At 43.1% G+C, this 23366-nt stretch overlaps 1 protein-coding gene across 9 annotated transcripts in view; it reads left to right on the plus strand.

Moving 5' to 3' along the window:
* The window catches only part of INVS (inversin), a 158199-nt gene that overhangs the window by 109318 nt on the left and 25515 nt on the right, over nucleotides 1-23366 (plus strand). For all 9 annotated transcript variants that reach the window (XM_053908126.1, XM_053908133.1, XM_053908127.1 and 6 more), the window contains 2 exons: nucleotides 2914-3126; nucleotides 15585-15859. In XM_053908126.1, coding sequence (XP_053764101.1) covers nucleotides 2914-3126; nucleotides 15585-15859 — 488 coding nt within the window. The remainder of the gene's footprint in view (nucleotides 1-2913; nucleotides 3127-15584; nucleotides 15860-23366) is intronic.

Consider the following 23366-nt stretch of genomic DNA (forward strand, 5'->3'; position numbering starts at 1 on the left):
CATCACTGTATTGTGCACCTGAAACTGATTCAGTACAGTATGTTAACTATACTAGAATTAAATTTTTTTTAAATAATAAAATTTTTAAATAAAATATATAGTGAAAAATTTTAAAGTTCTTCTGAATTTACAAGACACTACCTACTTATAGATAATGTTTTTAAAGTTTATGTTGGCACCTCTACCGTAGGGCCTTCTGGTCCCTGAACAGCGAAGACAGATCAAGATGTCCTAAAAATGAGAGTTTCTTAATTTTAACATACAGACTTCCTTCTGAATTCAGTTTCCTTATAGAAGTGACCAAACCACCCTTTGCTTATACTGAAAAATCTCCTCCATTGACGTCTATGACTGTCAGGTGAATTTTGAAGAGAGAAAATCTCTATAATCACTGGATGATTTTCTGTGTCTAATCATGCATCCATATAATCATCAGTTTTTCCACCTCATAAATCAGCTGATCATTTCTTCCTAACACCTCTGATTGTGTTGGATTAGTAACAGTCTCCCAGAGAGGAATCAGATCAGTAGCAGTCGTTAGGTGGCCATAACTCCTAGCTTGGGTCCTGTGGGAACAATATCGATGACATGTGACCATGGTATCACAAACCCTGATGCAGTGCATGTCCTATAATAATAACGACAACAGCTGACATTTATTAATTGCTTCTTTTATGCCAGGCACAGTGTTATCTTCTTTGGATTTATTATTTCATTTATTCTTCATGCCAAATCTGTAGTGAGGAGAGGTAAGTTGGTTAAGAAGTGACAGTCAGCATTACCATTGTTGGAAGGTAGAGTTGGGATTTTATTTTACTTCAATTTTTGTATTTTTTTGCATTATTTTAATACTTAAAATATGTGTCATTATTCCAAAGTAATCATTTAAAAAACATACCTGCCGAGATAACAACACTGATTAATTCTAAGGGGGGGGGGGGGAATAGATGACTGTTATTTTCTTCTGTGTATTTATCCAATTATTTTATATTTCCAGAAATAGAAAGGATATATTTTAAGAAAGGAATTTGCCCAAAACTATACATCTAGAAAGTAGCCAGTTGAGATTCAAATATATAGCTATATGACAATAAAACCCATCTTTTCTAAATAATATATTTATCAAAAAGGTATGCACAGTGTACAGAATTTAAAAGGTATAAAAAGGCATAAAAGGGGCACCTGGGTGGCTCAGTTGGTTAAGCATCCAACTCTTGATTTCGGCTCAGGTCATGATCCCACGGTTTGTGGGTTCGATCCCCGTGTTGGGCTCTGTCCTGACAGCTCAGAGCCTGGAACCTGTTTCGGATTCTGTGTCTCCCTCTCTCTCTGCCCCTCCCCACTCACACTCTGTCTCTCTCCCTCTCTCAAAAATAAATAAACATTAAAAATAAATAAATAAAAGGCATAAAAAAGCATTCAGTTAAAACTTAATGTCCCTCCTACCCCTGCCTCTGAGACAACCAGTTTCCTCCCCAGAGATGTCGCTGTCAACCAGTTTCTTGGTAAACTTCTAAAGATATATTTTACATCAATAAGAATACAGGGATATGTTCTCTTTTTTTTTATTCAAAAGGAGCATGCCATAATACTGTTCTGTTGCTTAATTGTTTTCTTTTTCTTCATTTAACAAGACATCCTGGACATTGTTCCTTATTTTATTCACATGCCACAGTAATGGCTGCATTATAGAGATGACTTCGTTACACAAATGGCCTGTACTTTATGTAAGCAGTATTCTGTTGATGGATCCTGAGGTTGTTTCCATTCTTTAACTATTTCAAACTGTGCCTCTGTGAATATCCTTACATAGAAAGCATCACACACACACACACACACACACACACACACGCACGCACGAGAGCAGGTCTCTGGAATATATGCCTGCAAGTGAAATGCCAGAGGACAGATGTGGGAACAATTTTGATAGATACTGCCCAATTGGTCTTTCTGAAGATTAAAGTAGTACATAGGGAGCCTGTCTTTGCATCCTTACCAGCACAGTGGGTTATTAAACTTTCTAATCTTTGCTAACCTGCTCATTGGTTAGCTAACCTAACTCTCCTTGTTAGTCTTAATTTATATTTCTCTTAAATGAGTGAAGCTGCACGTATTTTTATATGTTTAGGAGCCATCAGTGTTTCCTGTTCTGAGGACTCTCTTTTATCTTTGTTTTTGGTGTTTTTTGCCCTGCAAAATTTTGTTATTTTTATGTAGTTGGATTTGTCAATCTTCTCTCACAGTTTTGAGTTTTGTACTATTTTTATTAGAAAAGACCTTCCCACTCTAATTTTTTAAAAAGTCTTCCCTGGTTTCTTCTAGTACTTCCATGGTTTCTTTTTCTATATTTAGGTCTTTGCTTCATCCAGAACTCATTTTCATGTAAAATGTGATATAAGAATCTTTCTCTTTTTTTTCCAGATGGCTATGCAGCTGTCCCAAAACTACTTAATAAATGCTTTCTGATTTAAAGAGCCATCCTCATCATATACTAAATCTGTCCATTTGGAGATGTATTTTTTATTTCACAAGCATTAACTATCAGTAGTCCCAGGCTTAAACTTAGGAGTCCCACAGGAAATTATCTGCAGTACTTTTTCAGATAGGAGCAGGGTATTATTTGGCACATGGGGAAGAAGAAAAGTGATCATGTGTTCCTATAGCCCCCGGTTTGTGAGCCAGCAAGCAAGACCCAGGAACCATCATGGTCAGTGACACAAAGCACCTGACCCCAGCTCCTGCCTTGTTTTGTCCCCTCAGGAAAAAAAAGGAAAAGCCCTGGAGTACACAAGATAGCCTTGCCTGAGGAAGAGTCCACATCTCAGAATGAAGTTTCCTTTGCTGCATAATATTGCCAACTGAACTGTACTTCAGGTTACATGCCAACACTTACAAAATACCTTCCTCCTTCAGGTACACTCCCCTTGACTATGCCTTGCTCGGTGAGCGCCATGAAGTGATCCAGTTCATGTTGGAGCACGGCGCCCTGTCCATTGCAGCCATACAAGACATCGCTGCCTTCAAAATCCAGGCGGTCTACAAAGGGTACAAGGTCAGAAAAGCTTTTCGAGATCGGAAAAATCTCCTCATGAAGCACGAACAGTTGAGAAAAGATGCTGCTGCCAAGTAAGTGAGAGCTGTGGACATTATGTTCTCACAGCCCAGAATCAGGGTGGAAGGGGGCACGTGGGGCGGGGGGGTTGGGCAGTGGCCAGGAGGAGGAATCCGAAGAGGATCAGAAAGAAATAATTTTGATCCCTGTCCCTGTGTCACACCCCGCCCCCTTTTGCCCACCAGGCCTATGGGGCACTGAGGCTACAGGGAAGGACCAAGGCCCAGTCTCTACTTGGTGGCTGGCTGTTCGTCTAGGTTAGCCCCTCCGGTTCCAACCCAGGGACAAACCATTGCCACAGCCACGATGGCAAGGAGTGGGGGGCAGGAGCTTACCTACAGGAAGCTACAGAGAGATAACTGCTCCTCCTCCTTCCTTTCCTGCCTTTCCACAGGAAACCAACACCAGTATCTAACCTACTTCATGAGAAGCGTCTAGTTTTGATTTGATTAAAGCGACCAAGTTGTGTGAATAACTTGCCCTCCCCACCTATTCCTTATCAAATCTGTACTAACTCATGTGATGTGTTCATGAAACATTGACCGGGTTCTTACTGTACATTCAAAACTCTTGGCTAGAGCCTTTAGAGAAAATAGTGATTTTGCCTCAAGGACCTCACGCTATTTTTATAGACTATGTAAAATAGTCATGTGTGCCTATTACATATACAGTGTGATTATTTTACCAGAAGTGATTGATTTTAGATTATGCCTTGGTTTACCTTTTCTTGGATACCTTTGTTGGGATGCTTTATTTATCAGGGAACTATTGCATCAGGAGGTATAGGTCCCCAAACCTCTGATGCGGAAGATAACAGGCAGAATCTTAACTTCCTGGCTGGATCATGAATGTTTCTAAATCTTGAATCCTTCCATTTCTTGCCCACAAGGGGGAAGCATGTGTGTAATAAATAATAATTTGAAATAATAATAAAAGGCAGGATAAGCCATTTTAGTGAGAAGTTAAATGCCACTGTGAACTGGGATGCTAACCATAATGGTGGCCTTTGGTAGATGAGATTGACAGGAAGACATCATTTTCTGTGACCGAAGCTACTGCAGTTGGTGGCATCCTAGGAAATACTATCTTGCACGGTTCTCTTTATGAGGGTCTCTTCTCTTCGCTTTTGCCAAAGAATCCAGTTTAACCTGAGGCCTCTCTACGTGCCTCTTCTTCTATCCTTATTAGGAAATTTCCTTGCATGAGAGTGACAACTGTTAAGTAGGTATTACTTAATACACATGGCAAATTATCCTGAGTTGTAAGTTAAATATTCTCTGTAAGGGATGGAATGCTATATTTCCTTCCATCTGATGTTTCCATAAACTCAGGTTTTTATGGGTGAGACTCTGTTTTCAGAATCTGAAGTCACACCTATCTGAATATGTTGGTGGGACTGTACAAAGGCAACAACTTTGTATATCCTCCCCACCCTGCACACCCCCCCCCACCAAAAAAATTAAAAAAGAAAAAGCAGTGTATTAGTCCAAATACATTCTACTTCATTAGCATAGAGAGGGGGCCCTGGAGTCCCCAAACTCCCTTTCCAGCAGAATAGAGGGGTTGTAGGGTAACACAGCATCCGTCCTCTGAGCCTCAGTTTTTTCATCTATGAAACATGACAAACTAGACCAGCTGACTTGTAGGCACTCTCCAGTTCTGTGGAACCTCCGCCCCAGTCTTCTCTGTTAATGATCTCAGCCTCTTCCTTCTCTCCTTTGCCTGCAGTGCTGCCTAGTGGCCGTATACCCCAGGGGCCAAGAGTTTGGACAGGCACTGCTGAGTCAGCATAGAGCCGAGAACCAAGAATCCATTTGTCAGAAGATCTCCTATAGAGAGGAAGGGCTTTCACTTCAGGACATGTATAAATAGAGCCTTAGAATATTTTTTTTTCCTAACCAGGCCTTTTGTGACTCCAAGTCCTGAGGGTTTGAAAAGGTAGGGGGATTAAGGGACCATCTAGCCCAACCCCCCCTTCATTGTTATCCTGGTTGGTTTCACGGCTATGGACAATGGGTCCTCTTTGTTCTTAGTTCTTAGTTTCTGAAGTTCATTTAAAAAACTTTTTTATTACTTTTTTTGAGAGAGAGAGAGGGAGAGCAAGTGGGGGAGGGGCGGAGGGAAAGAAAGAATCTTAAGCAGGCTCCACGCTCAGCACGGAGCCTGACGTAGGGCTCAATCTCACGCCCCTGGGATCATGACCTGACCTGAAATCAAGAGTCATATGCTCAACCAGCTAAGCCCCCCAGCACCCCTGAAGGTCTTTTTTAAAAACCTGTTATGTGGGAGCTGTGCTTACTGAGATAATATCTGAAATGGCCCAAACTGGGAACGGTAACCTCTTTCCTTTTTCTCAGTCACAATCTTTCCTCTATTAGGTGTCATTATTGGAAGTAAATAAATTTCTTACAGTCTAACCATCACCTCCTACGGTGCTTGTGGGCATAGGACTCCAAGAGAAATATTTAAAGGGAGAAGAAACTGATTTCATTTGTTTTAATTTTATTTCTCAGAAGTTATTTCTTAAGATCTGAGTCAGTGTTTAACTTTGGATGTGGTTTGGGCTTTAAGGAACAAAAATCAGAATGCTGACTTCAGTCCTCGCTGCTACCGCCTCGCTGGCCAAGGTGACCCAGGCACATGGCACCGCCTCGGTCTACCTTTCCCAGCATAGCACATCGGGATGGCACAGATCACCATCCTTAAAGCAACGATGTGAAAAGAACTTATTAAACTTCAAATGACTTCTCATTTACTGATAGAGAAATTGGGAGAGAGCAAAGTTTTAGTCATGCTTTCCAAGGCATGTCTTTTAGAAAGTACTATTTAAGAAATAGCTATAATCCACTTAAAAGCACTTTATAACTCACACTGCACCACCTATGTTGTTGCCAAAAGGAACATTGCTATAATTTACCTGCCATAGCACACAGTTGAATGCACACTAGACAAGACTGTATTTATGTTGATCACTCTTGTCCCCGGAAGCTTCCATTTTGCTGGGTTTTTATTTCACTCTCTTATCCCAGCTCTCTTCTGTCTCTCCATCTCTTCCTTCTCACAGCTTTTTAATTATACCATCTCCACACTGAGGTCAGCTCTGCAGACTCGCTCCTTAGACTTCTACTCATGCTATACATTTTTTCCATTGGAAAGGTGTCTACTCATGAAACCTCAGTGACTTCATCTCTGTAGATAGCCCATTAATCTGTCTCACATCCTGACCTCCTGGAACTCTGATTCCACATCATCAGTTGCCTAGTGGGCATTTCCACTTTGCTGTCCTTTTGTGACTTGCCAACACTTTCCATTTTTGTGTCTTGTTGTCACTGTCACTTCAGACTCACTGTGAAACCTACACCTCATCAGCACAGCCTTTCTTCTCGCCTCCTGATTTCCCTGCTAGTGATGCCACCATTGATTCTGTTAATTCCTCTTGAAATGTCCTCTTGCCTCCATTCTCATGTCCCACCATGCTACACGGGCCATTGTTCTTGAATACCATCCATGGTCCCACATAAGACCCTTCATCATTCTGCTTCCGCTTCTATCTCCAAGTCCCATTTCTCTCCGTGACTGCCTCCCTCCCACACCCTCACACTTGAGGGCTCCGCCACCCTGAACTTCCCTCACTTCCTCACATTTCCCTTTCCTTAACTTACCATACTCTTTGGGAGACCTGAGCTGCCTTCTGGCTACTCTATGAGATTGCATATGTCTCCTAGAGTTAACATAATCAAGTCCAGTTTGAGTCATCCAGTTCAAACTCTTGTGATGCTGAAGTCCCTTCTAAGGAGGTTGTTCTGTGTCCTCAAAAAAGTCAAGTGACAAAGAATTCAAACAGCACATTCCAGTAGAGGGCAATTCTGTCAGAAGTTCTTTTCTACCTTTTGGTCTTGAGATACCCCTTAAAGCAAAAGAGAAAAGTCTACACCCTTTTCCATAAACCAACTTTCAGATAAAGAAAGTGCTCCTGGCACCCCCACTCCTACCCCAAGTCTCCTTTTCAATTTATAATAGATCCGCTTACTGCCTGCTTCCCTGAACATCTTCAGTCTGGCAATGAGTTTCTCCAGGGTTGACCCATAAGCCCTACTCCTCTGCTCACATTGTCGTCTGACCCATGGGAAATCACTCCTATGATTCCACTCCATTTCATCCCACTTCTCTGAGCCTCAGTTTCCCATTTCCCAAGAAATGAAAAGATTTCTTAATCCAGGATGGGCTCTGGGGCTCCATGAATGCCCTGAAACTGTGTGCAACAGTTTGTATATCATGAGCATATGGACATTTTGGGGGAGGAGACCTACATATTTTTATCACAATGTCAAAAAAGTCCATGAGTCACAAAGAGACTTTTAAAAACCATTAGACTAAATGATATCTGAGCTCCCCGCTCCTCAGCTCTAACATTCTATAAGTCAAAGGTCCTAAGACACGTGACATTTTCTTCTTCCCTTGAAAGGAAGTCAGAGACCAGATATTACTCAGCCTGTTATTCAGTGACAATGAAGAGACAGAATCGTACAGAAGACCCCATTACATACCACACAACACCAACTGAAAAGGTTAGAGCGGAACCTTTTATGCCTTGTGAGGTAATCAGCTTCCTTTCCCTGGAAATATTCCAGCAGAAACTGAATTATCATCTCGCCGGGGTGATATACAAGGAATTTCTTTCAGCTGTATGAAGAGCCAGTCTTTGAGATTTCTTCTGAGTCAAAGATTCTCTGAGACCTGGGTTGCATGTCCTCGCTCACGCTCTTATAACCTCTCAGTTCCTTCCCTCTTTCTCATTTGACACCCTTTCTAGGTGTTTTTTTTTTTCTTCCAGTGTAGTCACTGCCTCCCACATCTCCCATAGTTCCGTGTAGATCCCTCCGTGTTGGCCCTCATCACATCCAGAAGCCATTACACGCAGAACCATCTGCAGGAGTGAATGGGCCTCATTCCCCCACTAGACTATCAACTCCTTGGGAACAGGGATTATATTGTGTGTCTCCATATGTCCAGTCTCTTAAAATACCTGAGATTTAATAAGCATTTAATCATAAAATCCTAAATGTTTAATAGCTGCCCCTACAGTGGGTCTGAAACCTTACATGTATCGTTTTTCATTCTCGGCCTTAGTGTCCCCCTCAGCCAAGTGGGAAGCTTGGGCCAGATACTCTCTTAGGTCTCCTTCAATTCTGTGGATCTCTGTAAGAATACCACTTTAATTGTTTGCCCTACTCAGGCAGGAACTATGTTTACATACCATTTATCTTCACAACACACACTGGTGCTTCTGTATCTGTGCCTTTGGCTTCCTAGCTCCCTCGATATTTCTCATGAGCAAATTACCATTTGACAGGTTTATGACAGTTCTTTATTCTGATTCTTAAAAGAAACGTAAGAGCAAAGGGGGTCACCACTGCATGTATTTGAACATGAAACCACTGTGTCGCTTCCACAGAGGGTTGTGTTTGCCCAGTGCTGAAGAAAGGAAAATTCTGTCAGACACTGCAGAACAGTGAACAGGCTCCTTCCCATTCCAGTGGAGTATTTAGATTTCCATTGCCATGAATGCAGGACCCATGAGAGGTTTTAGAGAGATGATTAAAGCGGCTCTTGTAGGAAAGGGAGTTGTGTGGTTTCATCAATGAGCATCTCTGAAAGTATCATCAGGCCAAGCCCTGTGGCTCTTAACTGCAAGGAACCCATGCCAGACACTGATTTCTTCACTTCTAACCAGATCCTGTCACGGGGCAGCTTTATCTTAACAGCTTTACCTAAAAAGCAGTAATGCCAATTACGTTTATATAGTACTTTACAGCTTACAAAGTTCTTATATATTGGTTCATTAAGTCCATCCAGTCATTCAGTAAGGTAGACACAGGGCAACTATCTTTAATCTCATTTCATAGATAAGGAAAATACCACATAGAGGTTAACTGTCCTGAAATTACACAGCTAGTAAAGGAGAAAGATGGCACAGGAATTTCAGTCCTGCCCTAAGCCAGGACTCCTACCAACCACACTTAGGCTGCAGGCTGTCTCCAGGTGCCAGCATCCGTTTGGACAGGCCAGCGTGCATCAGCCCTGCTTCCCCCCACCCCCCCTCCCGCCCTCCCTTCCTTCCTTCCCCTCCTTCCTCCCTCCCTCCCTTCCTCCGTCCCTTCCTCCCTCCCTTCCTCCCTTTCTCCTTTCTTTCTTTTTTCTTTCTTTCTTTCTTTCTTTCTTTCTTTCTTTCTTTCTTTCTTTCTTTTCTTTCTTTCTTTCTTTCTTTCTTTCTTTCTTTCTTTCTTTCTTTCTTTCTTTCTTTCTTCTTATACTTATAAGTGTAACCAGAATCAGGCCCTAAATCAGTTTTTCTCTTAACCCAGTATTTGTTCAGTTGTTCCAGTGTTGTTGTTAAAAGAATGGTGTTGTGGGGCACCTGGGTGGCTCAGTCAGTTAAGCGTCCGACTTTGGCTCAGGTCATGATCTCCCAGCTTGTGGGTTCAAGCCCCGTGTTGGGCTCTGTGCTGACAGCTCAGAGCCTGGAGCCTGCTTTGGATTCTGTGTCTCCCCCCCACCCTCTCTCTGCTTCTCCCCTGCTCTCGCTGTCTCTCAAGAATAAATAAACATTAAAAAAAAATTAAAAACTAAAAAAATAATGGTATTAGGGCAACTTGGTAGCTCAGTTGGTAAGCGTCCAACTCTTGATTTTGTCTCAGGTCATGATCTCACACTTCATGGGTTCGAGCCCGGCATCAGGCTCTGGGCTGACAGCATGGAGCCTGCTTGGGATTCTCCCTCTGTCCCTCTCTCTCTCTCTACCCTACCCCACTCTCACTCTCTCTCAAAAAAAAAAAAAAAAAAAAAAAGAGTGGTGCCAAGCCACCATCACAATTCTGCAACATAGTTTAATAAAAAAATTCTTCCTATTACTCTCAAAGCTAACTACCATGGCAGAGCACATCAAATTCTAACTAAATTTTTGAGAAAATTAAGAAGATTAGTTGGTTGCAAGCCTACACCAAGACTATAATCAAGAATGTCATTAGGGCAAAGCCCAGTTAAATTGGTCCAACAACAGGACGTCGAAACAAACTAGATGTCCCTTTTTGTGAAGCCATTCTAATCACATCTTTCAAACCCCTCATAGGCCCTACATCCATGGCAATGGAAACTTGAATACTCCACTCGAATGGGAAAGACCCTGCTTCTTTCTGCGTTGTCTGACAGAACTAGTTTCTTCTTGTCAAAACTGGGCAAATGCAGCTCTCTATGGAAGCCACATAGGAGGGTAGAAAAAAATCATCTCCCAGGACTCAAACTGTCCAGGTCCAGAGGCAGATCTGTGCCACACTGCAAACAGTCCCAGTCCTGAGATGCTAAGCCATTGGATGGCCAAGTCATTTAAATGATTGCCCTTGATCTGATTCTCTGCACATCAGGCAATCTTTTGATTACTGAGTTTCTTATTGGCCCATTTCTGCAGTTGCCATCTAGGCCACTAATTTGGAGAAATCCCCATCCTTGGGACTTAGGTCTGATCTGGAGGGTTTGCAGGGCACGCCAGTGCCTCACAATAGCACCTCAGAGATCTGCAGCAGCAATGTGTCCCTTAAATCTTTTCTGCCCTGGGGGAAACAGCCCCAGTTCCTTCAGCCTACAGTTGGGAGACTTTCTTTGCTCTGTGGTGCACAGGACCCAAAATGGACATTGCCAATGATGTCATCTTCAGTTGACTTTCTCCCTTTTTTATACTCTGAGCCTCTGGGGAGCTATAAGCATTGCTCTAGAAAAGACTGTACAAACAAGACTAATTGGCAGTCCTTCGAAAACTGCTGTCTGGTCAGTTTCCCTTAAGATAATAGAAAAAAGGAGAGGACAAGGTAGGACTATTTTGTGCGTGAACATTCCGCCATGTTAATAAATCTCCTGCTAAAATGTTACTTGCTGTGTCATAGACAGGATTTTTTTTCTCTTCAGTTTTTCATATAAACTAGAATAGCACTGATTCTTTTTCTAGTGTTTGTTTGCTAAATTGGACCAAAATAGGTCGAGTTTATAACATAATCCCCACGAAGATTACTAGAACTTACAAGTTCTGTAATAAATTAGTTGGAGAAAAAAACACTTAAATTTCAGGACAATTACTGCATCTGAGAGTTTTAGGATGAAAGGCTACATCCGGGGCTAGGTTGAAATGCTGTTAATGGCCACTCTGATGCAATATTAGCAGTTTCTTCTTATGACCCAGTTCATTTTTTAAATGATAGAAAAAGATGAAGTGAAATGTTACGAAAATGACTCAGTCACAGAGGTAAATTGTACAGGGAGGGGTGAAAAGCTGAGTTCCAGCTCAGCTGTATGTAGTCATAGGTAAATCACTTACCTCTCTGCCTCATTTTCCTTATCTACCAAATAAAAATGAATCACCTGAAATTCCTTTGAACTTGGGCCATGAACAGTGGCGCTGGACCTTATTCCCCAGGGATATGCATAGGCTCGTGTTCTCCTCTCGGGCTGTGTCCTGTGTGTGCATGTGTGTTGCTGTCGTTGCTTCTGTTTGTTTGTTTTAATCTTTTTGGAGAGGAAGATGGAATGTGAGTGGGGGGAGGGGCAGAGAGAGAGGGAGACACAGAATCCGAAGAAAGCTCCAGGCTCTGAGCTGTCAGCACAGAGCCCCACGTGGGGCTCAAACTCACGAACCATGAGATCATAACCTGAGCTGAAGTCAGCCACTTAACTGACCGAGCCACCCAGGCACCCCATGTTGTTGCTTTTGTTTTAAGGCAGCAGGTATATAATAGGATGCAGGTTATGCATCATTCCCAGCTCTAATCCCACCGCCCCCCTTTTCCCCAGCGATCACTACTTTTACATCAAGAGCCACAGCTCTGGAGAACTGCACAGTTGTGGGCGGTGTGCCGCCCGGAAGATTTTTTTTTTGTTAATGAGTCAAATTTTTTAAACATTAATTTATTTCTATTCACAGACTGAGGGTCTAATGATATATTCTGGTAATTGCATTCTTTCTTCCAAATCTGCTTTACTTGGTTCTACCAAAATGAAAAATAAAAACAAAAAACAAAACAAAACAACAACACCCTCCTGCAAACCTCCCCTTCCAAAGAAGTCTTCAGAAGGCCGAGTGCCCCTGCTTTCTGGACATCCTGATCACTCTAAAAGGCCGGATCCCTTGTGTGTCCTGTGGCTGTCTCTGTTGGAGGCCCAGAAAGGTGTGCAGTAACAAGGGTTGCCCAGGGGCTGATTGTAAGTGGCTTCTTGGAATTGAAAAGGAAAGCTGTTTGCTTTCCCCAAAGAAAGAGAAATGACCGCTCAAACAACAAAGTCTAATTTATCACCTCAAAGCCCTTCTTAATGGCAGTGAGATCCATGTGGCTGCCAAGCCAGACAACCGCACGTGTGTGTCTGTCGAAATGACCAATATTTTCCTAGAGCAGTTCTCTTCATCGGTGCTCATAAACAGAGAGGCCGTCCCCCTGCCTGCCAGGAGCAAGGCTGTTAGATCAATTAGCGGCACTTCAGCCACCCAGATGCTTCCACCTTCTGAAAAGCAGCCTTCTCCCGCACAGCTCACACTGAACTGGCACCTGCTAGCATCCATACGAATCTCAGGCGCTGATGATGACAGGCCGTCCAGCCAGCCTGTCGATTGCAGGGCCGCACACTCGGGCGTCAGCAGTTGGCAAAGCGTGGAACAAAACCGGAGTCAAATGAAAACATCAGAGCGACACAGGAGTTAGCACAACCCATCTGGCCACTTCTGCTCAGATGGGAGCCGGTGGGAACCCATTAGATAAGCAAGCATGGACCCCAGATCGGGAGCTTTCACCACAGGACAAAAAACCTTCAGAAGGGGAAGTTAAGTGGACAAAGCTTTATATCAGAGTGTAACCCAGATAGCGGGTTACATCTGGGTCTTCTGTGTCCCTTGAGATCTAAACAAGCATTGCTTCAAATCCCACAGCCTATGGAAATCTGAATTCTGTGACTTCACAGAGGCTTAGTGCCTCTGCCTCACTCTTGCTTCTTGCTTCCATGTCTGGTATTTTAGCTCTGCAGCTTGTCAGGGTGCTTATAAAAAAGTGGTATGAGCCTAGTAGACCTTACAAAAAGTTGCATCACTGAGGAGAAACGCACTTCCTAACCCATCTTGATACAGTTCACAGTCCATATCACACTTTTCCATTTTCTTAAGCCTTGTTACACAAGGTGTGGTTCAAGGGACCCACAGCACCTGTATAACCTGAATGCTTGTTGGAAATGCAGAGCCTTTTTTTGTTCTTTTAAAGTTTATTTATTTATTTTGAGAGAGAGACAGAACATGTGAGCAGGGGAGGGGCAGAGAGAGAGGAAGAGAGAGAGAGAGAATCCCAAACAGGCTCTGCACTGTCAATGCAGAGCCTGATGCGGGGCTTGAACTCACAAACCAGGACATATGACCTGAGTTGAAACCAAGAATCAGAAGTTCAACCAACTGAGCCACCCAGATGCCCCTAGAAATGCAGAATCTTGAGCCCCACTCCAGGCTTGCTGAATCAGAACCTAGATTTTAATGAGATGTCAGGAGACTCTGTGGATTAAAGTGTGACGAGCACAGATGTAAAGTCCTTCTCCATCATCTCACCATGGAGGATTCTCTTTGGCCTGGCCCTTGCTCTACACAATGCTAAGACTTCTATCTTCTCTTTCTTCCCCCTCCTTTCTCTCTCTCTCTGGTTCTTTCATCTCCTCCCTCCTGTCAGGAGCTTCAAACATTCTTTTATTTATTTATTTTATTTATTTATTTATTTATTTATTTTTTGTTACCATAGAATAGCCCTACCCTGGAGCCTCAGGGCCACTCACCACCTAGGTCCCAAACGTCTCACCTGCTGCCAGCCCTCAGGTCCGTTCTGAAGCTGATTACAATATTTGTCTAAACAAGGTCCTCCCTCCCCCAAGAGGGACTCTGATACCAACTATAACAATAAAAGACATCTCTCTGGTTACAAAAGATATCCCAGGTTTTGTAAAGACATCTGGCTTCTAAACAGACCCCTAAATCAATTCCAGGTTATAAACTATCACACAAGTGTCAGACCTGGGGAAACTGAGTCTCAGGAACAGGAAAGTGACCGGCTCAATGTAGTTATTGGCAGGGGCAGGACTAGAAAATTTCTCATACTTCCCAGCTTGGGCTTCTCTCCACTACACCGAATCATTCATTCTACTTGAACGTGAACCTTATGTGGCCACCTAATTCTCTTCCTGAGCAATAACTGAGTCATCTGGGCAGCAAATCTGCATTGAGTGCCTGCTGGGTATAGCAAGCATCGTTCAAAGATGAGAAGAGGCAAAACAGACCCAGTTTTCCACACTACTTGCCTTCGCCCAAACTGCTCCCTCCCACCGAACTCCTCATTCCCATCCAATCTGCCCCAGCAGACTTCACATCTTTGAGAAGCCCCAGCTGGGAGCTTCCGGACTCCTCCAGACAAAACTAATCACTACTTGCTCTGTGCAAGCACACTAGCAGAGCACTTCCTCCATTATTTGTTAGGTCTTTGTTTCCTCAGTGTCCCTTCTGAATCGAAGTTTCCTCTAGGGAGACTCGAACCCCATGGTCCTCAGTACCCAGTACAGAAGATGCTCAATAAATGTTAGTTTTCTTCCCCCTTTCTTTCCGCTGGAAATCCCTACCGTTGATGCTATTGGTCACACAAACCTCGTCCTTAACTCAGCTCCTTCATCCTCAGGCAACTTGCCCCTTTCTGGAACTGGGCTGTCACAGGCCCATCCTCTTCCCATTGCCTCTCGTTTCTCCTCCTGGCCTCTCCTGGCCAGCCTTCTTCTAGTCTGTTGCTATCCACAGGTGCCAGCCTCGCCACCACGACTTGTGTATGACTTTTTGAAAATCCTCCTGCCTTCTGGACCTCATCTGCAAAATGAGTGGCTTTGCCTCCTTAGCTGGAGCTCTGGATAGCCATGTGGCAACTCACAGGTGTATTATAATCAGTTGTGAGGTGCTTTGTAAGTAATCGTTTCATATAATCCTAAGGTTTGCCGATGGTCTTTTTTAAGAAATAGAGAAGATTAAAGGTCATCCCTGTGACTGGCACTCTCAGCAGCATTCTGATGTGCTTTCTGGAATAGGAGAAAAAGGCGTGGAGTTACAGGCAGGGATCCCACACAAGCTTGGGCACACACACCTCAGGATTGTCCTATCCATCATGTGTGCCCCATCACATAGTTTTCCATCATGTGTGCCCCAGCTGGGCAAAGGCTGATCTATAAGATTCTTTTCTGCTTCATCTTCTGTTGAGCTCTAAGGTCTGCAGAAAAGACTGAAAATTGTGACATTGTGGTAATCATGAATTTCCAAATCCCTCCTGTGAGGTGGTAGCTCCTCATAAAATTTAAATCTCACTCAGGAATATTTGGATGGGTCACACTCTTCTAACTTTTTCCTCTTTCCCCTTGGCTTTGCTTCCAGGAAGCGAGAGGAAGAAAACAAACGAAGAGAGGCAGAACAGCAGAAGGGAAGGCTGAGCCCAGATTCCTGCAGATCCCAAGCCCCTCCCTGTGTGCCCAGCACCCAGGCTGAGCCCCACAGGCAGAGCTGGACCCCCAGCAAACAGCATCCCACCAGCAGCGCAGCCCAGGACCCTGAGGGGAGAGCCTGTCGAGGATCTCCAGGCAGAGCCCCCCAGAGGGAGGCTGGGAACAGCCCCCCAGATGTGCAGGGAACAGACCCCAGAAAGCCAAATGGTAGGTACCCTTGTTATCTGATGCCAACTCATGGACTGTGGGCTCTCTTGATTGATGTATTTATTCCAATTCATTTAAGGTAATTATGGCAGCACCTAAGACTGCAATTTTATTATACATTTTCCATTTATTTCCTCTGATTCTCATTCCTGTGTTTCTTTTTTCCCCTTCCTGTGGACTACTTGAACATCTATTAGGATTCCATCTTGATTAATTTATAGTGTTTTTGAGTGTATTTCTTTCTACAGTTTTTGTGGTGGTTGCTCTGAGTATTACCATATACTTTTATGTGTCATATATATATATATATATATATATATATATATATATATATACACACAGCTTATAACTAATAATACTTTACCACTTTTTAAAGTTTATTTTTTTATTTAATTTGAGTGAGAGAGAGAGAGCGAGCACATGTGTGTGCAACTGGGAGAGGGGGAGAGAGAGGAGGGAGAGATAGAATCCCAAGCAGGGTCTGCACTCAGTATGGAGCCCAACACAGGGCTCAAACCCACAAACCACAAGATCATGACCTGAGCCAAAGTCGCATGCTCACCCACCTGAGCCACCCAGGCACCCTGACATTTTACCACTTTGAGTGAAATGTGGAAACCTTACATCCATTTAGGTACCTTTACCTTCCCCGCTTTTAAATATCATTGATTATCAGATGGCATTCTAATTTTTGTCTCAATCATCAAATATAATTTATAAAAGCCATGAGGAAAAGGACACTCTCTTCTTTGTACCCAGAGTTCTGTTTTCCTCTTGTTTCATCTTCCTTCCTCGTGCTCCAGATTCCTTCTTTTATCATTTCTTTTCTGTCTGAAGAAACTTCTTTAGTCAGTATTTAAGGACAGCTCTGTTACCAACAAATTCTTTGAGTTTTCCTTTGAGGAGGTTTTTGTCTCATTCCTGACAAGTTGGTGAGCCAGATCCAGAATGTACACTTGAAAGAGGCCATGCCCCTTCTTCTGGCCCCCATGGTGTCAGATGAGAAATCCAGTCGTTCGAATGGGTGTTCCTCGGTAATGTTTCCAGGTAACATGTCCCTGCTCTCTGGCTGCTTTCAAGATTTTTCTTTATCTTTAGTTTTGAGTAGTTTAATATGATGTGTCTTGAGATGGATTTTGGGGAGTTTATCCTGTTTAGATTTCACTTAGTGTGTTGGGCGTCCCCAAGACCCCGCCCCGCCCCCACCCGGTTTAGTAATTTGCTAAGAGCACTCACAAGACTCAGTGTTTGTACTCACAGGTGGGATCTATCATAACAAAGGGCTACAAATCAAGATCAACAAAGGGAAAAGGCACATGGAGCAAAGTCTGGAAGAAACCAGGTGCAAACTTCCAAGAGTCTTCTCCCAGTGGAATCACACATAAGACATGCTCAGTTCTTCCTCCAGCAATGAATTGTGACAACCAGTTAGCCTTTTATCTACCAGGAAAGCAAACCTAAACTTAGGACACCAGGAATTTTATGGGGTCAGGGACATAGGTACCATACATCTCTAGCATATACTACGACTCCAACTTCCCAGAAGGAAGACAGGTATTCAGTGTATATTATAATATTTACATGAAGCAATTTAAGTATATTGAGCCATTCTTATAAATTAGGGAACAGTGAGAGCCCTCCAGGCATCTAAGTGCAAATGCCAACATAGTGAAAAAGGCAATTAATGTCTTAGTATTATTATAAACATAGTTCTGACTTTGTGGACCCCAGAAACAAGTCTATTAGATCTCATGGTGACCCGATTCAGGGCTTGGACAATTCATTCTATCTCTCTGAACCTTAATTTCCTTAGCTATAAAATGGGGAGGCATACTCAAAAACCAGCAAACGAATAAACAAAAAAAGCAGAAATAAACTCATAAATACAGAGAACAAACTGATAGTTGCCAGAGAGGAGGGGAGTGGGACAGTGGGCAAAACGGGTGAAGGGGAGTGGAAGGTACAGGTTTCCAGTTATGGAATGAGTAAGTCATGGGAAAGAAAAGTACAACATGAGGAATATACTCAATGGTATTGTCATAGTGCCGTATGGTGACAGATGGCAGCTATTTGTGGTGAGCGTAGCATGACAGAATTACTGTGTTGTACACCTGAAACTAAGGTAACGTTGTGTATCAGCTATACTTCAATTTTGAAAAAGAAAGAAAATGAGGGCATACTCTACCCTGCAAGGCAGTTATAAATGGAAATAAAATAATTAATGTAGAAAACGTGTCATAGCCCACGACTCATCGTAGGTCTTCAGTAACTACTATTATTAAACCACACTGATGATCTAGCCAAAAACAACTACATAAAAGCACACATGAATTATCATAAACATACCCAGAATATAACTCCATAACCCACTTTGTGGTGATAATGCATCAGCAAGGTATACTTTAAGGAGGTCTGATGCCTTGTTATATATTCATTCAGGTAGTGTTAACTAGACTCCCATGATGTAACAACCATGCTGAATTTGAGTAAATGCTTTCTTAGCTTGAGGTCACTGCATATTACATTCCCTCCATCCCTATGGATAAAAATGCCTCTTATTTTTCAGATCTCAGGATGAATGTTCCTCCCTCTATACAGCCATACCTCCCCACTAAACAAGCCTTCATTTTCCTGCTATATGCTCCCATAGGCCTTCTGCACCTCCATATTAGAAAGATCATCACCTTTTATTGTGATTATTACTGGCTTATTTGTCTGTTTTTTCCTATAGATTATAAGATCTTAAGATCAGGGTTGTTTCATTTATCTGCTGCTATGTAAAAAAACAAACAAAAACTACACTAAAATTAAGTGGCTTAGGACCACAATTTATTATTTCTCATGACTCTGTGGGTTGGAACTGCAGTTCCTCTACAGTTTCACCTGGTGTCACTCATGTGACTACATACAGGCGGAGGGTCACTTGAATTGGGCGGTCTACGATAGACTGACTTGAATGTCTGGCGGTTGATGCTGGCTATCAGCTGGGATTCCTTGACTCTGCTTTACATGGTCTTTCATCCTCCATTAGGCTAGACTGGCCTCCTCACACAGTGGTCGCAGGGCATCATTCTAAGAAAGCAAAGGCAGAAGCTACAGGACCTCTTCAGGAATAGGCTCTAAAATTTGCATGCTGCATTCTATTGATCAAAGCAAGTTGTATGACCAGCCTGACACTAAATGTGATTTAGAAATATACTCTACTTTTGTGCACACTCAGATGGAAGTAGTTTTCTACTATTGAACACTCTAGCACAGGTCCTTTATGGCCACAGATTATTCACATTCCTCCCGCAGGCACAACATTCTCACTGTTTTCTCAGGACCCAAAAATGTCATCTCAGTCACCACATGAAGCTTGAAGTTTGGGCTCTTGAGACGTATGTCATGTCCAGATGTTGTCAAGTTTCCCCAGGTGTGAATCATTCCATTTGAGGGACTAGTCAACCAAACACACACATTATCAACCCCCAAACACACCCAACAAGCAATGGTGAGGCAGGGACAAAATAACCATAGTAGACACCCTTGCTGCAAAAGGGGAGAAATGAGAGGCACATAACAGTCACTAGCCCATAGCAATTCTGAAAGCCAGCTGGCTATACCTTAGCAGGTTCCCTACTCTGAAGTATGGAATGTTCCTTGATTAGGGTATGGTTTTACCCCTGTGTGTGGTTTCCTAGTCCATTATTCTCCTTGTCACTTGGCTCTTCCACCTGGGCTTTCAGTTCTGCTCTCTGAGACATCTTCCTTTCCATAAGACATAGCCCATGTTTGCAGTTAAATAGCTTTCTCAGCCTATTTCCGATCAATAGGAAGTTGAGGTTCCAGAGGCTCCCGTTTGTTTTGAACTGCCTCAGCAGTTCAAGCTGGTGATACTCTTTGTGATGCAATTACCCCAGAAACTTTCTGGGTTTCCTATGGATCTGATTGGGTTCACTCCGTGTTCTAAAACTACATCCAGGGGTGCCTGGGTGGCTTAGTCGGTTAAGCATATGACTCTTGGTTTTGACCCAGGTCATGATCTCACAGTTTGTGAGTTTGAGCCCCATGTAGGGCTCCACACACTGACAGTGTGGAGCCTGCTTTAGATTCTCTCTCTCTCTGTCTCTCCCTCTCTCTCTGCACCCCTCTCGCTCATGTGCTCTCTCAGAATGAATGAATGAATGAAAGAACGAACAAATAAATAAATATTACAAAAAAATTTTTTTTAATTAAAAAAAAACTACATCCATAATTATTTCCCAGACAGGGCTGTCTCTATTTTGGGTGGCTCAGGCTGCTGTAGTAAAATGCCCTTGAAGTTCTTAAAGTTCTTTTGTTAAGAGTGCCTACAACACACCATCTTAGATATTTTTGAGGTCTTAATACAGGGTTGCACAGTAATTCTCTTGATTTGATCTTTATCCATAAGTTGTATTTTACTACGAGACTCTTTCACTGGCTGGAAAGAATGAAAATGGGAAGCAGTTTCTAAGCCGGCACATTTTAGGCTCTGTATATTTCCTCTAGATTCCACATGCAAACTGAGAAGTTCTTTCCTAATTTTCTTTCTTTCTCCCCACACCGTATCATACGCAGCTAAAAAGGCCAGTTAATATTTTCTTTGGTGATTGAAACTGGAAATCTCCTAAACCATGTTTATAAATTCATTAGGTATGTTTTCTGTCTTCTAAGTCACTACAGGTAACTTATGCCAATTTTGCCCTTTATTCTGCCACTGAATAATACAATGGACCATTCTCCAGACTCCAGTAGTGATTTCCTCTTTGCTCCTTCAGCCTGTGCTACTAGTCTCTTCACTGCCTTTCCAGCTCTGTTCACTAACTGGTCCGAGTCCATGTATGGGTTCTTTCTTGTTAGGCTGTTGGTTTCTGTGTTAGTTATCTCTAGTGACATAACAAGACCCCAAAAACTGAGTGACTTAAAACAACGATTTATTATTTGTCGCAATTCTGTGGGTTGTCTGAGCAGTTCCTCTCCTAGATTGCTATGGCTCACTCATGTGGCTGGTGGAAGGTTGGCTGGGCCAGAAAGTCCAAGATGGCGTCCTTCACATTGGTGCTGGCTGTTGGCTAAGGTGTCTCAGTTCCCTTCTCATGCCCTTTCAGCCTCCAGGAGGTTAGACCATCTTCCTTGCATATCGTTCTCAGGGCAGTGCTCTAAGAGAGAGAAAGCCAGAAGTGACAAGCTCTCTTGAGGCCTAGGTTCCAAAACTTTCGCATCATTTCTGCCACCTTCTGTTAATCAACTCACAAGGCCAGTCCACATTCAAGGGGATGGAGGCATAGACTCCACCTCTGGTTTGAAGATGTTGCAAAATCACATTCTACACTGGGATGGAAAGAATCTTTGGCCACAAGGAGCAATGTGTCTCTTATTTCTGTGTACCTAGCACTTCTGAAGCAGGGGAGCTCCTCATTTATCTGAGGGCAGGAACTGGTGTCCTGAATAAAGAACCTTTGGGAAGAGCCAGATTCAAATATATGGACAGTGCCTCAGAGAAGCCCAGCATCCAAACTTGGGGGAAAAGTAAGAGGAATGGAGGCCAGTGAGCCTGATTCAGGTGTAAGGAGAGGGAGCTGCAGTTTCATGGGCAGCCTTTGCCCTCCTTTACCTGCCTAAGAGGCCAGAGTGCAAAGGAAAATTGGGAGATATATCTAGGAATCAAGACTGGCCGTTGGACTGGAGCTTCTCTAGCACAGTATTCCTGGGAAACCCCAACATAATTGGGCAGATGGCACCCCGAGCTACTTTGTGTTTGGCTAAGAAGGGTCATGAAGAAGGGTCTCAGCTGCTTCAGCCAATCAGTACTCACACAGTGTAGACCTTGAGAGGTGGGCATCCCAGCAGGAGCCCAGAGATGGGAAATGTGGGCCACTTCTTTTTCTCCTTCATCCTGTCTCATAGAAATAGATGATGTTAGAGCTTGAGGGTCGTTCGAAAGCATCTAGTACAGCCTTCTCAACGCAAGTCAGGAAACTGAGGCCATGGAAGAGGAGTTTGCCCAAGGTCTCTTAGTAAGTGATTTCTTTCTTCTCTCACATAGTAATTCTTCCTCTCTTGTTGACAGAGTGTGGAGAGCATCATGGCTAAGTGCATGAGCTTTAGAACCAAATAAACTAGGTTCACATTTAGACCCTACCACTTACTAGCTATATAATCTTGATCAAGTTACTTAACCTCTTCAGGCATCCATTTCTTTATTTGTAAAAATAATAGTAATAATAATAATAGATGGTAATACTGCCTGTCTTAGAAATTTGTGAACATTGATGAGATAACCCATGAAAAGATTTAAACACAGTGCCTAAAGCACTCTATAAATATGAGCTGTTATTATAATTAACCTCATTATTATTTCAAATAAAAGGTAGGGAAGGAAGGATACATAATATTTAGGAAGATCACTGAGCGGAGGCTGGGTTTAGAGGGCCTAACTAAGACACAGTAGCAGAAGGGTGAAGAGTAGAGGATGGTCTGGAGAGTAGAATTGAGAGGACTTGACAGCAGATGGCCTGTGGGAGGTGGTAAGATAAAGTTGTCTTTGAGTCAGTGTGGTTTTCAGGAGAGTCTAGTGGAGGAGAAACTCACTGTTTTAAGGGCCATCCCTGGTGTTATCTTATTTCTCACCATATGGGCTGCCGAGCTAGTGGGTATGACTGGTGGGAGTACGTGGGCCCTTACATTCGGCACGTGTACAATGGGTAAGGCAGAAATGTCAGTTACCACCTATATGCCAAAGACTCCCTGACCTCTTCTCCTTGTTCCAATTGACTTATGTCTTCACTTGGATGTCTCAAAGGCGTCGCAAACCCGACCTATCCAAGACAGGACAGATGAAAATTTTATGCAAACCTGCTCTGTGTACTGGTTAACGATATACTCATCCATCTGTACGTTCAGTCCAGGAGTAATCCTTATCTCCTTTTCCTTTACCACCCATGCCCCATCTGTCACCAGGTCTTATCTCATTTACTTCCTAAATATCTTTCAAACCCATTTTCTCTCTCTCATCTACCACCATATATTCTGCCTGGCATCTTCTTACCTTCATCTCTAACTTGGACTATTCTAGTAGCTTCCTAACTGGTTTTACTTATCTGCTCTGGCTCCCCTAATCCATTTTCCTCTCTGTGAACAGATTGGTCTCTTCAAAAATGAAACCTCATCATATCTCTACCCCCACCTTAAAGCCCTGGAATTAACCACTTCTCCAGTGAATCCTGGTCCCCTTTGTTGAAGAATGGTATTAGAAATCAAGATCTGGGGGGGTGCCTTGGTGGTTCAGTGGGTTAAGCAGCTGACTTCAGCTCTGGTCATGATCTCATGGCCTGTGAGTTCGAGCCCCACGTGGGGCTCTGCTGACAGCTCAGAACTTGGAGCCTGCTTCTGATTCTGTGTCTCCCTCTCTCTCTGCCCCTCCCCCACTTGCCTCTGTCTGTCTCTCTCTCTCTCTCTAAAAAATAAATACACATTAAAAAAAATCTTTTTAAAGAAATCAAGA

The sequence above is a fragment of the Panthera pardus genome, unplaced genomic scaffold (genome assembly GCF_024362965.1).
Source record: "Panthera pardus isolate Hobbes unplaced genomic scaffold, ASM2436296v1 HiC_scaffold_20, whole genome shotgun sequence".
Taxonomy (NCBI): domain Eukaryota; kingdom Metazoa; phylum Chordata; class Mammalia; order Carnivora; family Felidae; genus Panthera; species Panthera pardus.